At 40.2% G+C, this 15,642-nt stretch overlaps 2 protein-coding genes across 2 annotated transcripts in view; one reads left to right on the top strand and one right to left on the bottom strand.

Moving 5' to 3' along the window:
• LOC119011619 (potassium voltage-gated channel subfamily H member 6-like) overlaps nucleotides 1-6,974 on the top strand; it is a 51,353-nt gene extending 44,379 nt beyond the window's left edge. Inside the window, 2 exon segments of the mRNA XM_037084907.1 lie at nucleotides 495-1,038; nucleotides 4,793-6,974. Of these exon segments, the coding sequence (XP_036940802.1) occupies nucleotides 495-1,038; nucleotides 4,793-5,035 (787 nt within the window). The 3' untranslated portion in view covers nucleotides 5,036-6,974.
• A 4,253-nt stretch (nucleotides 6,975-11,227) lies between these two features.
• tmem70 (transmembrane protein 70) lies at nucleotides 11,228-15,327 on the bottom strand. Its single transcript, XM_037084908.1, has 3 exons — nucleotides 15,061-15,327; nucleotides 14,128-14,227; nucleotides 11,228-11,866 (listed from the first exon to the last, which is right to left on the bottom strand). Exons 1-3 carry the CDS (start codon nucleotides 15,235-15,237, stop codon nucleotides 11,421-11,423), a joined length of 723 nt encoding a protein of 240 aa, XP_036940803.1. The 5' UTR covers nucleotides 15,238-15,327; the 3' UTR covers nucleotides 11,228-11,420.
• Between the last annotated feature and the right edge of the window lie 315 nt (nucleotides 15,328-15,642).

Here is a 15,642-nt window from a genome sequence, read left to right as displayed (position 1 = left end):
CTACCAGTGGATAAATAATTCATATGAAGAGTGGAAAATAAAAATTGCTGGATTGTTGGATTTTTTGAATGGCTTCCCTACATATAATGAAAGTAGGGCAAACCCTGTGAAATTACTGGTTTCATTATCAGAATTTGGGCAGTTCGGTCTATAGAGCTTAGAAGAGCCGGCCGATTACCTTTTATCTCCATCCAAGTTAGATTGGAGCTAAACCGGAAGTTTAGTCTTGTGGTGGACATGCTCTATGTCACCCAAGCCTGACAGCCACCACCACACTTAAAGTCTGATTCTGTAGGAAACACTGTCTTCTCATCAGACAGTTTGGGCGGCCTAAACAAAATAGAACCTCAATTAACAGATTCATGTGAAATACATATTTATGTTTATGAACACATGGGGTTGCTGTACTATTGAAGACTTACAGTGTGGTGTATTTCAATACTGTAACTTCATAAACCCGTCGAGCTCTATCTATCTGGATGTGTGTTTTTCAGGTTGGAGTCTCGTATATCAGCAGACATCAGTATCATCATGCAGCTACTACAGAGGCAGATACCAATGATCCCACCTTCCTACAGCACCCTGACATCTACACCTAACACACCCTCCACCCCCATCATGTGTTCCACTGCTGCCTCTCTCACAGAAAAGTCCCCACCCGCCAACCCCCAGCGGCAACTGTCTGATGAAGTCCTTCAACAACTTCCAGAATATAAGTCCCTCCATTGTGATTCCACTGTCCTCCATTTTACAGGCACAACCCCCCTAACCCACGCCTCACCACTGAACACTTCCTTACATCAGTCACTGAATTCTTCATCCAGCTTACCCCAGTACACCTCCACCTTTCCACCCCTGCCTCGATCGTCAACACAGTCTTCCTCCTTTGTCCCTCCTCAAACAGAAAATCCTTGTGTGTCATCCTTACATGCATCGTCCCTACCCTCACCCCTCACCCCCCTAATTCTCCAGCTCCCAGAGCAGATTAAACAACCGACCCTTTCCTCCAGGAAACAGGGATTACTCTCCGGCTCACAGGTAATGTAACACTTTTAGTAGAGTATCAAATGACAAGTTTGAGCCACACTTCCTGAGGATGCGGCATTGTTGTTTTCGTAATGAACGTTTGCTTCTCATGCCGGCTGTCACACCTAATAGGGGGGCGATACCCCCAATTTGGTTTTGATGTGATACCAAGTAACTTGAGGCCAATATCCCCAATATGACACAAATAATTTTTATTATGAAAACAATGATTTTTAAGGCAGATAAGAGTATATTTATTTAATTAATGTAAAGTGAAAGTGCATACATAGGAAAAAGGTTATTATTCATATAATAATCATTATAATATATTTCTTCATTTAAGAAGTCTACTGTATATTTTCAGTTTCAGTCAAATAATTAATTTAGGTAACAAGTTCCAATGGAATTAATATATTCTTTAGAAGTGTGAATAATATAGTGTGTTATATTAAATCATCTTAAACATTTATTTTACTTTATATACCTTTATATTCCCTGCGGTGAACTCTGTCTCAGTGTCTGGGGTCTAGATGCTGAGGCATTTCCGTTCTCCTCCTTTCTTCTCTGCTGCAGCTCCATGTTCTCTTCCTGATGTCTTTTTATGTTTAAATACATTTGAGAGGTTGCCAGAGTAGTAGCTTTCCTACCCATCACAGTTCACATCGTTTTCATTCACGGCTGTGAAGGAGCTCCAAATGATTCTCCTCTTACGTTCAACCATCACTGCATGTTGGATTAAATTAATGGTCAGGGTGTGGACCGGGGCGAGCTGCTCGCCAAGCCAAGAGAAGGCTTACATGTATTCAGGCAGTGGACCATTTTAGACAGCTCGGTTGTTGATGAAATATAAAGTAATGAGCACATTAAAAAAGTGAAACTGATCCCTTTGTATTGATCCAAATCGATGCTTGAATCCATCTACAGAAGGAGTATGTAGTAATAATAAGAAGAAATAGAAGAGGAAGAAGAACAAGAACAAGAATGCATTTTATTAAAAGGCGCCTTTCAAAGCACTCAAGGACACCGCACATAACAACAACAGTACGACAAAAACAGGAGACAATTTAGACAATTACATGGTGCCAGGAGCTCGGCATAGAATTCAGACTCCATGGTCCTCACCATACAGGAAGTCAACTGGGCTGGGTCAGGCAGGGTTGAGCTTCAGGGGTGAAAATAGTACAATAGAGTGGAATAGAGAATAGGCAAGAGTGTGATTGTATGATTAGTAGATACAGAGTAGGCCACTCGGAATAAATGTGTTTTCAGGCAAGATTTAAAAGTGGAGACAGTATCAGAAGTGCGAATGTGGGAGAGAGTTCCAGAGGCTGGGGGCAGATCGACTGAAAGCTCTTGACCCCATGGTGGTTAGGTTGGCAGATGGGGTGAAGAGCTGGATGATAGAAGAGGATCGGAGAGTGCAGTAGGGTGTGTGGATATGGATCAGTTCACCGAGATGTGATGGCGCCAGGTTATGAAGGATCTTAAAAGTGAGGAGTAGAATCTTGAAATCAATGCAGGATTTGATAGGGAGCCAATGGAGTTGTTGCAGGGCTGGAGTGATGTGCTCAGTAGAGGGACTTCTGGGGATGATACGAGCAGCTGCATTCTGGACCAGCTCAAGGAAGACCATGGAGGAGAGAATTACAGTAGTCCAGATGAGATGTAATCAGGGTGTTCACAAGAATAGCAGTGCAGGTTGGTGTGAGTGAGGGACAGAGGCGGTTCATGTTGCGTAGATGGAAGTATGCAGACCTTGTAAAATTATTAATGTGGGCTTCGAAGGATATGGTGCCATCCAGGATGACACGCAGCCTCCTTACATGGGGTGATGGTGGGACAGTGGAACTGTTGATGGACATGGAAAATCGGCATCAGACCACCCTTTCTTGTTTAAGCTGCTTAAAATTTGCTTTGCATCTGGGCACCGTCCACTGCAGTACAAAGCTGAGCGTCTGGGCTGGAGCGGCTCTCTACCTCTCCAAACTGAGGCTATGCTGATCAGTGATTACGGTAGGGAACAGATCGATATGTACTTCATGTGACCCCACTTCAAAAAACATGAACTATCCCTTTAACGTTGAGTAGTATGTAGTTTTATCTAAAGAAATTGTATCCTTGTATTGGAGTACGTCATTATGATGCATTTCTTTGTGCACTGCTTGGCCGGTTTTGACAAAAAGGTGTTCAAGGTGACAGCCTTTGGTTTTGAGCTGGCGTAGTGCTGGTGTAAACCAGGGAGCAGAGTGGGCAAAGGAAACAGACCTTGTTTTCAGGGTGCAAAAGTATTTAGCTGCTGATGAAGTCCAAGATTGTAGTGGAATACCAGTTCATCTGTGGTAGATAAGTTGTTTCTGCCGACCAGTCAATATCTTTGATGTTTTGAAAAGTGATAAAGCGAGGCATGCAAGTCCTGCATGACATTAAAGGATATTAGCTTGTGGTCTGAGATGGCTGAATCTGAGGCACAGCAGTTTAGGTGTTACACCAGAGCAGCAGATTAAGTTAAGAATGTGTCCTTTGGAGTGTGTCAGAAAGTCAATATGTTGCTGTACTGCGAAGCTGTCAAGGCATGAGGTAAAGTCCTTCGTAAGAACATTGTTGATGCTATCCCAGTGGATATTAAAATCACCTAGCGATATTAAGTTTGGGGACACAGAACATAGGGTTGTTAGGAAAACAGAGAATTCCTGTAGGATGTCATTATTTAGCTTGGGTGGTCAATAGATACTGGCCAGAGTTGGACCTTTGATTTGTAGAGCAATGGACTCAAATGAGGGGTATACAGGCACTATAATGGAGGACACTTTCCATATTTGATTGTATATTATCTCTAGGCCACCCTCTCTGCCAGATGTACGGGGTTGTGATGAGTAGACGAATCCAGGAGGAATAGTTTGATTAAGGTGTGAAAAGTTATTAGGCTGCTGCCATGTCTCAATCAGGCAAAAGAAGTCAAACTTTCAGTCATTCAGTAGATCAAAGAGCAGAGGTTCCTTGAGATGTTAAAATAACCCAGAGGTTAAATTGCTGGTGTGAGGTTTGCTGTTAGCTGATCTGGTTGGTATAACAAGCACACTGTGATCAATAGTTCACCTACACCTGTGCATGTGTATTGATTTGCGAGGTGGCTTTATGACAGCCAGTAGGAGACAGTGGGCCATGGTAGGGGCGTTGAGCCATGGAGAGTGACAGTACCCGGGTTGGCTCCCAGGGGGAGCTTGTGAGAGACACCGTACTGTGTGCTGCAAGAGCAGATGAGAGGAAGAAAACTCCAGGTGGGGGGGCGTGGCCAGTTAGTTGTCATTCAAGCGGAGCAGCGTTAAAGTTGTTTGCTTGTCGTCTGGCTGAAAGACTTTTTACAAGGTGGAATTATAATGTCATTTCGGCGTCATTCTGATCCATTTATTGCACTCATATCAGTGAGGAATCTCTTTGCTTTGGGTTAATAACACCTTATAAGACACTAGCACTCAGCAGAGACTCATGGACAGAACTGGGCACTGGTCAGCCTCAGGTTGTGCTGGAAGCTGCTGTTACCACACGCTAAAATTCAACCAGCTGGGTTCCGCACTACTTATGCAAATAAAAATGAACAATTCTGCACTAAAACTCACTCGTGGAATATAAGGGATATATTCACTTTGCATATGGTCTGAATGCACTATAAGAGTTCATATTCGGAAAAATATTTTAATTTGTTCTTATGAAACAGTCTTCTGTAGTGCCACACCTTATTCCTTTACTGTTTGTCTTTTTATGGCAGGATTTGGGCACAGACTGTGGGGACCAATCCTCCAAACTTAGCCTGTGTACTGACAATAAATATCTCCTTCAGTCAACATCCTGCCAGTCAGAGCCTCACCGCCACACTGGAATAAACCAATCAGATGATGGGTTCCTGAGTCTCACACCCGCTCAGTGTAATACAAAAGAGGCATCTAGGCAATCAGGAAAGCATGGAAGCCAGCAGCCCGCGTCGACGCCAGGAGATCCGGCATCATTATGAACAGCAGGTAGCTGACTCAGCACTATGGCTCCAACCCAGGAGGTCACCACGGGTGAAGAGGTCTGGTATCTCAACACACTACATAGAGTCATCTCTAAATTCTGTGAACATTTTTCTGCAGGAAAAAGTGACATGGATGTAGTCATCTGTCTGACAAAAAAGGGCAAACGTCCATTTCTTTGTTTAGGCTCTGTGGTGACATGCAGCCTATGTAAACAATCTATAGGGCTTGGTCTAAAGCACAAGTAAGTTGAGAGCTCAACCGAGTTCATTTTGCTGGTTGAATAGCCAATAAACTGGCGTCAAAGAGAATAGCACAGTGTGAAGGGGTTGTATTTAGACTGAAAGTCATGGTTGTGTTTTGGGTGGAACATAAATTAAACCAATCAGATTGCAATCTCCTAATCCCTTTAAAAGCTGCTTGTGCCAGGACCTTGAACATTGCTGTCCTCTTGGCAGAAGGACAAGGATGTTGTCCTCTGCTGCTGAATCCTCTGCCCTGCCATTTCACAATCATCTGTCCCATTAGACTGCAAATGAAAAAAGACCCACAGATATTTAACCCTCCACTGTCAGTGCCCCTGGCCACACCTCATTTTAAGACCAACATGGCCAGGGTAGCACAGGTGGGTGTTAGTACATTTGCTATTCACACAACGTGGGTGCTGAATGTGAAAATGACGGCATCAGTCTGAAACTAGTAAAGTCACTTGCGCAGTGCTGTGTGCAGCTAGAGCCCATGGTGAGGTCCGTGTGACACAAATATCATCTGTGTACCCTGTATATGTATGGATGTACTGTAAGAATGGGTTCCTGGAGGGAGCCAGGAGGGAGGAGTGCTGATATTGGAAACACAGTGAGACCCACGATTATCGTAATGCAAGTCATGAAAAAACTTTTGAACCCAATAAATAAGTTGAAGTCTTTGCTGTGGGTAGTAGGACAGAATGACAGCAGAAGCAGACATTCATGTATTTGAAAATAGGCTAACTTGACAGGTCAATGACCTTGATTTCCTCTGTACGGCTCCCGTGTGGCATTTTAAATAGCTTAATGTCATAAATGTACTGTTTTCCCTTTAGAATAGCCTTGTTTGAATGAATTTATATAGAATCATGTACTAAATTGGTTTGTTGAGGTACCACTTATGTACATCATCTCACCATCAGGGACTATGTGCTACATCATTTGTATACTTAAAGCAACATTATGTAGAATTTGGCATTTTGTGTAATTTGCTGTCCCCAACAGTTTCTGAGTGCAGCACCACTTTGGTAAATACAAATCCCAGGTGTGTAACATTTGTCAGAAAAATCGTGCTGTCTACAAATAAAACTCATGACATCATACCAGCATCATGAAATCTTGTATGTTGAAGTAAACATCTACCCTTTCACTGAAGTGACAATGCACAAACAAGTGACTGAGACAATCGGTACCATCAACATGACTCTGAAATTGGTTCATTAAGGTAAAAAAGTTACATAAAGTTGCTTTAAGTTTAAAGTTACTTTGTGTCATTTGTATGTTTGTATATGCTCTTGTATTTTTTCTACTTACTAGAGACTGTTAATGTGTTAACATATTCCCACTTTAGTCAGATGAAGTGTAGGTTTGTTTAAAACATCACAAAGTAGGTGCGTTAAATAATAATAAATATTGGAGCCCTGCAACGTGCAAGCTATTTTAAATGGTAACCACCAAAACAAAGAGTTGTGTATATGTATAAATAATATAAAAGTTGTTCAGTGCTTTTACACCAGGGGTCGGCAACTGTTGCAGCATAGGCACAGGGTAACTTAACCAATGGCACACTAGTAATAAGTGTGCATGAGAGGTTTTTTGTTTTTTTTTGGAAATATTACAGTTCCCCCCCATCTGCATGCCAAATGACCTTTTCTCACAGACATTGGTAGTTGTGCCTGTTATTTACGGTAGTTTGATTTGATTTCTCCAACCAAATGCCACAAAGGCCCGCCAGGGCAGGCTCACCGAGTTTATGTTTCAGATGCATTGACTGTGTGCACTTTATGTCCTGAAAATGTTTTTTTTTCCGAATGTCAAGTGCTATACCATTTTGAGACCAAAGATAAGGCAGACGAGGCATATATACAGATGAAATAAAGCCGCTGATTAACAAGAAAATGATCAAATATCAAAAAGGTTGCCAACCCCTGTTTTACACTCCACTACCCCACAGCAATGCTAAAACCTAACATCTGACACCAATGTGCATAAGATAACATGCAGGAGCTGCTTACAAAACAGAAGTCTGCTTTTATTTACCTGATTATTCACCTCACTAAGTCCTGCCTAAGAAAAGATGTTTTTCATACTAACAGAGCCGACAAAACACCCCTGTGGGAACTACTAGATCATATGCATGTCACAACTCTCTAAGCAAGCATGTGTGACACTGCTATGTGTTGTAGAAGAAATGTGTTACACACTGTATATATGTTGTAAATGAAAGTTAGACCAGCAGTAATACCTAATGAATCCAATTGTGTAAATCAACTGATTAATGTTAGTCGTGACTCATAAACTTGTATTGATGTGTGGACTGTTTTTTTCAATACATGATATAAGTAAGAAACATCAGCTCAGGTATCCCAAGATTCATTTTAAAACATAGCACAGTTGTGAGAAGTCTTGAGTGAACATAACAGACGCTGATTTTCGGACAGAAATGGGACGAAGAGTCGGTAGGATGGGCAGGAAGACGGACTCTTCTTCACCTATATCTGTGGTATGTTTTTCCTCATACGAGTTGGAAAGTTACAGTTACTAAGTTACTGTTGTCTGGTCATGTAACGTTGCTTTGTGGGAAATTTCTCTTTATTGAGTTGAGAGAGGGACCTGTGTAGTTACCAGACCGCCCGACCAACACGCCCTCGATACACGCAGCTGGCTTATCCGTTCACACTGGTTTGGTTCGCCAATAATAATGCGGCCCTGATGCTACTATCCAGAGGCGGATCAGCACCGGAGAGAAATCTCCCCTCCTCACCACCTCCGAGAGATTCACACTGAACAATCGTCAGCGTGAATGGCGTTACTGACTATATACATTATATAACTTTAATTGAACTACACCTCTGACACAAGACAAGACAATGATACACAACTACATATAACAAGACAAAAATAAGACAAAAGAGACAAAATTAAGACAAAGATTGAGTTTTGGAACAGAGTATAGCTTTTACTTACTGTATTTTTTTGCTTGGTTGATAAAGTTTATAAACAGGAAAATGCATCCATAGTTTAAGAATTGGGTTATATAAATTATTGATCCAGGTGTGAATGGTATGTTACAACATCAAACATATCCATGTGTATGTATCCATATATAAATTGACCTATACTTACCCTTATATGCATGGGAAAAAAAAAAAAAAATTTAAGTTTGTTCTTGGAATTGTTTCAAGGGATATTCCTCAGACTGTCTTTCTTCTAGAAAGGTGAGGATGTAGATGTGAGGGTCGTCACACCCATTAACATAGATCTATAGGTCTATCTTAACATAGACCTGACTGCACTCCCAGGGTCAGAGTGGCATTTTAATTCAAATGTTGTCTCTGGGTTAATGGATAGGACTTGCTGGTTAGGTTAAAACAACCAGTAACAATTAGTGGGTTCCCCTCGTAAGAGTCACACACTGGGCCCAGTTTTTATGAATAAATACAATATGGTATTAAATATTAGTGAAATATACCAAATATAAAGTGTTGAAAAAGTAAATGCAATAAAGAGAAAACTTAAAATGAACAAAAGAAGAGAATAAATTATTGGAAGCTACATTGAAAGTAAAATTGGCAGTGGCAATGCTGCACCTGATAACTAACATAAGGTGCACATGATGTTGAAAAGTGAAAAACAGAACAAATAATATTGGTATGTTTGCTGTCAGTGTCCTTTATTTCAACTGTGCTTCCCACATAAGGAGGTGGTGAAATAAGACAAAATATATAGAAAAAAAGCAGACTTGTTGTGACAAAGTTATGGATAGCTATTGATTTTGGTAAGTTTTATTAATATCTGATTATTAGTTTAATGTAGTTATTAGTTTAGTTATTTTTGTGTCATGCCAAACTTTGACCCTTTCCCAGGTGAAAAAACTACTACACATAAAAAGTATGACACTAATGTATGTTACTAATATGTTCAGTTATGCTGTAAAGTAAATATTGTATTGTACCATTTATGCATATTTAATTGTATTTACTTAACATTAAAGAAATATTCAAAAAATTGTGCTCTGTCAAGGATTATTGTGACTTGGTTTAAAGCGTCACAGACTTAATTGAATTGAAAGCCTTTATTGTCATTATACACAGTACAATGAGATTTAAAAAGCAGCTCCGTAAAAGTGCACACATAATTAGCACAATATAAAAGACTACACAATAAATACAGTACAATACAATATATACATTAGTGCAAGTTTGAGGCAAGTATGGTGACAGCTTTGGGGAAGAAGCTATCCCTGAGTCTGTTTGTTCTGGCCCGTATGGACCTGAAGCGCCTGCCAGAGGGCAACAGGTTAAAGAGGGGAAAAATACCCTATTACATTATATTCATTAACATTAAAAACTAAATGAATATGAAGGACAACATAAGCTTCTCTTAATACTTCAACTAGTGACAACACATTTTTATTCTGATCTTCTTTCAGTAGTGCAGGGCTCAAGACACACAACAGAAAATGTATCTGGGGATGAACAGAGATCTTCATCAGGATGCCCCCTGTTCAGGGGATCATTAAGCATTTCTTCTATCAACTTTATTTTTTCAGCTGGCAGACCAGATTATAGACATATTACCACCACCTACTGGACTTGATTGTAGCAGTAGACTGACATATATATATATATATAAAAAAAATGTAATGTAATATTATGTTGTTGTTTTTTTTTTCATTTAGCAATGATAAAAATTCCCTTCTGTCTTCATCAAACTTGTGCATCCATCAGGTCATATTTGAAAGTTTCTGGTTTATTCCATTGTGTCCAGAAGGATGCGTGCCGCTTTGGGATTTGTGGATATCACAGACATGGACTTAGACTCTTAGAGCACCTTTCGAAGTTAACTAGAAGCAAAATTATAGCCATTTTCAGTTTCTCGCGATTAAGGGAAATGTGGCAGGCAAACAATGTTTTTTATGCACTGTCAATTTTGAGATTTTGGGTTATTTTGCAAGTTGGCTATGGCTACTGGTTTTGCTAACCATTAGTCATAAAGACAAAGCCAAACAACGGAGTTAGCATACAAGCTAACAAGCTACATTTAGCAACAAGCTACATAGCTCGACTGCAACATTGGCAAGTTAATAAAATGAGTGTGAAATTAGTAAAAAGAAGACATAAAATGCTCAAATTGAAACCATAAATTGTAATAATAGATTGAAACAATTAAAATGAAACTGGGACACCACCCACCTCTTTCATTTAAGGTTTGAATTTAGTTGTTTGTCAAAAAATATCTGATGAACAGCATGGCTCAACAATGTCAGTAAATAACCCAGAAATATATAAAATATAAAATATCAGATGGAACAGTTGACTGGGCACCACTCTGTACAATTTAAGCAGCACAGGACTTTTGAGCTTTTGTGTACTGTGAGTTAATCGAGTAATATTTACTAAAAATGTAATAAATTTGAATTGTCCAACAGCTGTTATTTACGTTTGTCAATAGACACTTTATACACATTTCAGTTTTTGCCTTTCAAGTGAAATAAAATGACCACCCAGCATCTTGAAAAGCCAGCATGTGTGATGTCATGGGGGTGTGCTGGCCATGGCATCAGTATCTTGTGCATCTATGGAGGTACCTTCCAGTTGTACTTTTCCATTAATGGTACTGCACAGAGTCCAGCTGAGCCATGTCAGCGATGGAATTTATCCAGAGTGGGCCCCTGCCTCTAAGCGGGTTGCTGTGATGTCTGACTGTGAGGACTGCCAGTCCTCTATAAAACCCCTTCCTTTTCAGAGAAGCCTTTAATCCAATATTGCTGTTATATATGTTTCATAATAAAAGCCCTGTTAAAGAAGGGTTTCCGTCCATTGGAACACAAGCAATACAATAACTTATCAAAATCCTATACATGCCTGCCTCTAATACAATTATTCATCAAATAAAGGTTGTTCACTTTCTACAGTTGATGTAAATAAAGGCCCAGACCAGTAGTCCAAGGAAATATGATAATTTATTAACATGATATTTATATTGACAATAAACCTTATAACGTATTTGAGAAAATATTTTGGTTGCCAATCCTCTGTGGATAATCCACCCTGGTAGAAGTAAAATGGACTGTACAGTTTGAGTTTTGGATGCAAGTCATAGTAACAGCACATCAACCTTCTTTGCAGTCAGTCCTTCAGCTCTCATCAGGTCTGTTAATGTCGTCTGCGTCAAACCTGAAGGGCTTGTCATAACCCATCAGATGGTTGTAGTCATGTGGGATGGGGAACATGTCTGGGTTCACTAGTAGCCCAATGTGGTCAGCATAGAAGGTGGTGAACATCTTGCTGATGTCTGGGATCCTGACCTGCCTCTGGTGGAACACGTTCTTTTTTTCAGTGAGGAAGACACTATATGTGATAGCAGTGTAGGTGTCTTTTTCTGGGTTGTGGTACAGGCGGATCACGTAGCCCTTGGTCAGAATATGGAGGAGGACGGGGATGAGGAAGGTGAACACTCCAATGATTCCACAATAAGCAGCCTGAATGGCAAAGCCCTGGACTCCTAAACCAGTCTTCAGGAGGATCTGGGGCATGACGAGGAGGCTAAATCCACTGGTACTATAAGAAAACAGCTTTACACCTGACAAAAGAGAATTCAGAGAACATCGGTTACCTAATGGAGGGTTACTGTAGAACACTTTTCTAATCACTTCCATCATCAGGCACATATTCATTTAATCTAAGTATTGTATGCATTTCAATCAGCAGTTTGTTGCATCAGTCTTTGTAAAGTAAATTTCTCAAAACCTGCAGTTTAATACAGCCACTGAGGTCTTATGTGACTGATTTTGTTTGTATAGAGGTACAGCAAGTGGCTCTGATTTAAGAATTGCTTTATAGTTCAGTGTTGGATTTCACAAGTTTCAGGATATACACTACAGTCAACCAGAAGCGTATGCAGGCTGCGATGAGATGTAAACAAAGGAGGGAAGAGGACCCAGGCTCAGGCCAAAGCTTACTCTTTAACTTATGTCTCTCCCCAGAATTTTGTTCCATTTCGAATAAGGAGTGAACAACTGAAAAATCTAGCAGAGAGAGGCCAAGTTGCAGCTGAAACAGCATGAGAGGCCATGGTCAACGGCGACTATCGAGGGCTGCTGGTTGTGCGTTTGCTCACATAGCCCTAATGCAAACAGAAATAGATGATTTCTGCTGCAGTGATTTTGCCGCAGGCAGTTTTTGTAAGGTACTGTCACCAACAACCAGCCTGAAGCAGCACAAGTGCGTTACATGAGAGTTCACTTCTGGTTTGCATAGCGGTGAGCCAGAGACTTTACTCATGATCCTAAAGTTTAACTGGAAAAAAACAAGACCAGTGAGACAGAGCAGAAGGATGACCACTGAGTGAGTAATCTGTCGTCTAACGGCATGTTTTAAATATATTTAGAAAATATGTAGACGTAAAGTTTATCGTTTTACATACATTTACGGTTTCCGTATACAACAGCTGTTTGTGCGAGGGCCTGCGGAAAACAAACACTAAAGCTAATTGAAATTACTAAACACAAATCAACTTACTTAAAGCACTAAGAACCCTGAAAGTATGTGTTCAACATCTGTTCCTTAGCTATCAGCATGAGGAGACCAAAGCTGAGCATGTGAAGTGGTTGACAAGGGCACAGAGCATGTACGACAGCACACAGGGCTGCAGCTCCAACAGGTGACAGTGAGTCCAACCTGCTGGTAAACCTGCAGCAGGCCATCTCTTTGCCATCATCAGTTTTGAATTTTGTTTGTTTATACTGCAGAATAAATATAATTTCCATGAGGCACTGGAAATTTATTCTCAGCAGACAGACCACAGACAATAAACCTGGCATATAATATTCCTCATACTCGCAGCTGTATAGTGACATTACCGAGCTACATAATGAGTCACGTTCTTTTGATCACTATCTTCAATCAATATTAAATCCACAAGATAATACACAGAGCGATCAGCTGGTGATCCAACATTTATGCACTTGTTTCATGCATTTTTTCCTTGTTTCATTTAGCGTTGCTTGAACGACTGGGGATCATCAGTAAACGTTGTTAGTTCATCGGTTCACTCAGCCATCTTCCACGTTATTGTTTGTTGTATTCAGCGAATGTTTTACAACATCGCTTCACAGTTTTTATTGTGAACAATGTCCATGTCTCACTGGACCAGTGTTTCCCACACATTAATTCATTTGTGGCAGTCTGCAACATATTGATTTTAATTTTGAAGTGGTATCCTGTTCCCATTCACTCAAGACAGCACCCGTCAGTGAATAGCATGAAGTAGCATGATGATACAGTGGATGGCGTTGTAGTTTTTAGTCTCCAGGTGAAACCAACACAGAGAGAGAGCGCTGGGCCTTGAAACCAGGTTTGGTTGTGTAATTACATCTTCATGTGATGCACTGGGGACTTTTTCCCCAAAAGCTATCATTGTAAAAGACGCGTCTGCAAAACGTAATAAAAACCTCACAACTCCCGCAAAATTACAAATTTTACTGTCAGAAATTGAGCAATTCAGTGCGATAAAATTTGAGAATCTAGAAGAGCCGCCTGTTTACATATCATCCCTCTCCAAGAAACTCGGTCAGTAGAAGAGTTGAGTGCACATGAGAGAATGTTATCAGCAGAAACGTTGCTCCTGATGTTTCACACGATGATGAAAAAAAAAAAAATTGTGTTGGGCATCACAGGTGCTCCTAGTCATTAAACGTAGTCGCACTTCCCAGCCCTACAAGCAAATATAGCACACTCTGTACAGCTGAATTGGAGCTTAATCAAAACTAGTGTCAGATATTGTTTTTCTTTTTTTTCTTCAGATGTAATAGGGCTCAGATACAGTAGGGTATAGTAACTCACCTCGAACAGCATTAGCCAGGTTGCCACTGTAAATAAGGTTCCCATCCTCGGAGCTGACTGTCGTGGAGAGACAACGGATGGATGGATATTGAGACTGCACCTGTTCAAAGAACCGGGAAAAGGCTCTCAAGTTTAAGTTGTATTGTTGATTTGGAGATTAGTGACAGACTAGTGGTGATATCCTGTAACGTATTGATTACAAGACATGGCGGTAATGCACATGAAAGCTGTTTTGCTGATGACACTGCAATACAATGGAAATGGAGGAACTATTCATGAATACAAAAGCTTAATAATAATAATAATAATAATAATAATAATAATAATAATAATAATAATAATAACTTACATACCCTATCTAAACCAGCTTTGACATGGTTTTACTGATTTTTAAAACTTGGACAATAGCAGTATTTCACAGCAGTGTAAATAAATGAAGGATATTTTGCAATAATAGTATAGAGTTACCTTTTCAATCTATTTTGCTTGTTCTCTTGTAACACATGGCCAGATTTAACTGCTAATTCTAATTCATACAGCATTTTCCACAGGAGACATTCTAGATCTGTTTATGTCAAGCACACTGCAGGTCCTTTAAAAGAAACCCTTAAAACAATCCCAAAGACGACATTCAGAAGATTTCTGCTTATTTTTTGCAGTATCCTATGTGACACTATAAATGCTGAATTTATACATCTGAAAAAGTCTGTTTTGGTCAGATATCCTCCCAGGCCCTTTTCTAGACGTCTAGCATAGCATAGCAGGCATTAACAGTCGATTCCAGACAGCGTGATCTTAGCGGCTAATGCTAATGTAGCAACTAGTTTTGTTTAAATTTGTAACGTAAACGCTTCAATTAAAGTATTAGCTTGATGCTGACTCCTACATATCTCTTAAGAGTACACAGTGTCAGTACGGTGTTAATAACGTCACCTTGCTGTGTGTCTGGAGGAATGACCTCCTGGCAGCAGGTAGCTGGCTCCTGCTCGTCACTCTGAAGCAAGTCTGGGTAATCGGCGCAACATGTCGCGCGGCCGTAACGTTCAGGTTTGCGAACGACCGAGAGATAATCCAGGGTCGTAATGTTCGCAGGATATGTGCAGAAAACATTCTAAATTAGTTCTTCTTAGCTGGTTGAATTTCACGTCTGCTGGAAGTACTTCCTGTACTTCCGCTGCAACGTGTTCTTCTTTTGTTCTTTATATCGGGTTGTAACCATGACTTTTACATGAATACTGCCACCTACTGTACCGGAGTATAACATTGCTTTGTATCGCCTAGTAAATGAAATACCGTAACTGCATCAGTATAACCAGAGAACAAAAACAAAACAACAAGGTTTTCTGTTTCTTCTGGAAGCACCCTGTGCATTAACGCTATTCTGTTTGCTGCATTTCTTTCTGTTACTATCCCTCTACCATCTAATTTGCCATTACTTCATATTTTATACATATCTTCTGATCCTTATTGTTTTTTTGTTGTTGTTGTTGTTGTTGTTGTTGTTTTTTTTTTATG

The sequence above is a fragment of the Acanthopagrus latus genome, chromosome 21 (assembly GCF_904848185.1).
Source record: "Acanthopagrus latus isolate v.2019 chromosome 21, fAcaLat1.1, whole genome shotgun sequence".
Classification (NCBI taxonomy): domain Eukaryota; kingdom Metazoa; phylum Chordata; class Actinopteri; order Spariformes; family Sparidae; genus Acanthopagrus; species Acanthopagrus latus.
The sequence above is the reverse complement of the archived record's forward strand: the minus strand, read 5'-3'. Positions and strand labels throughout refer to the sequence as shown.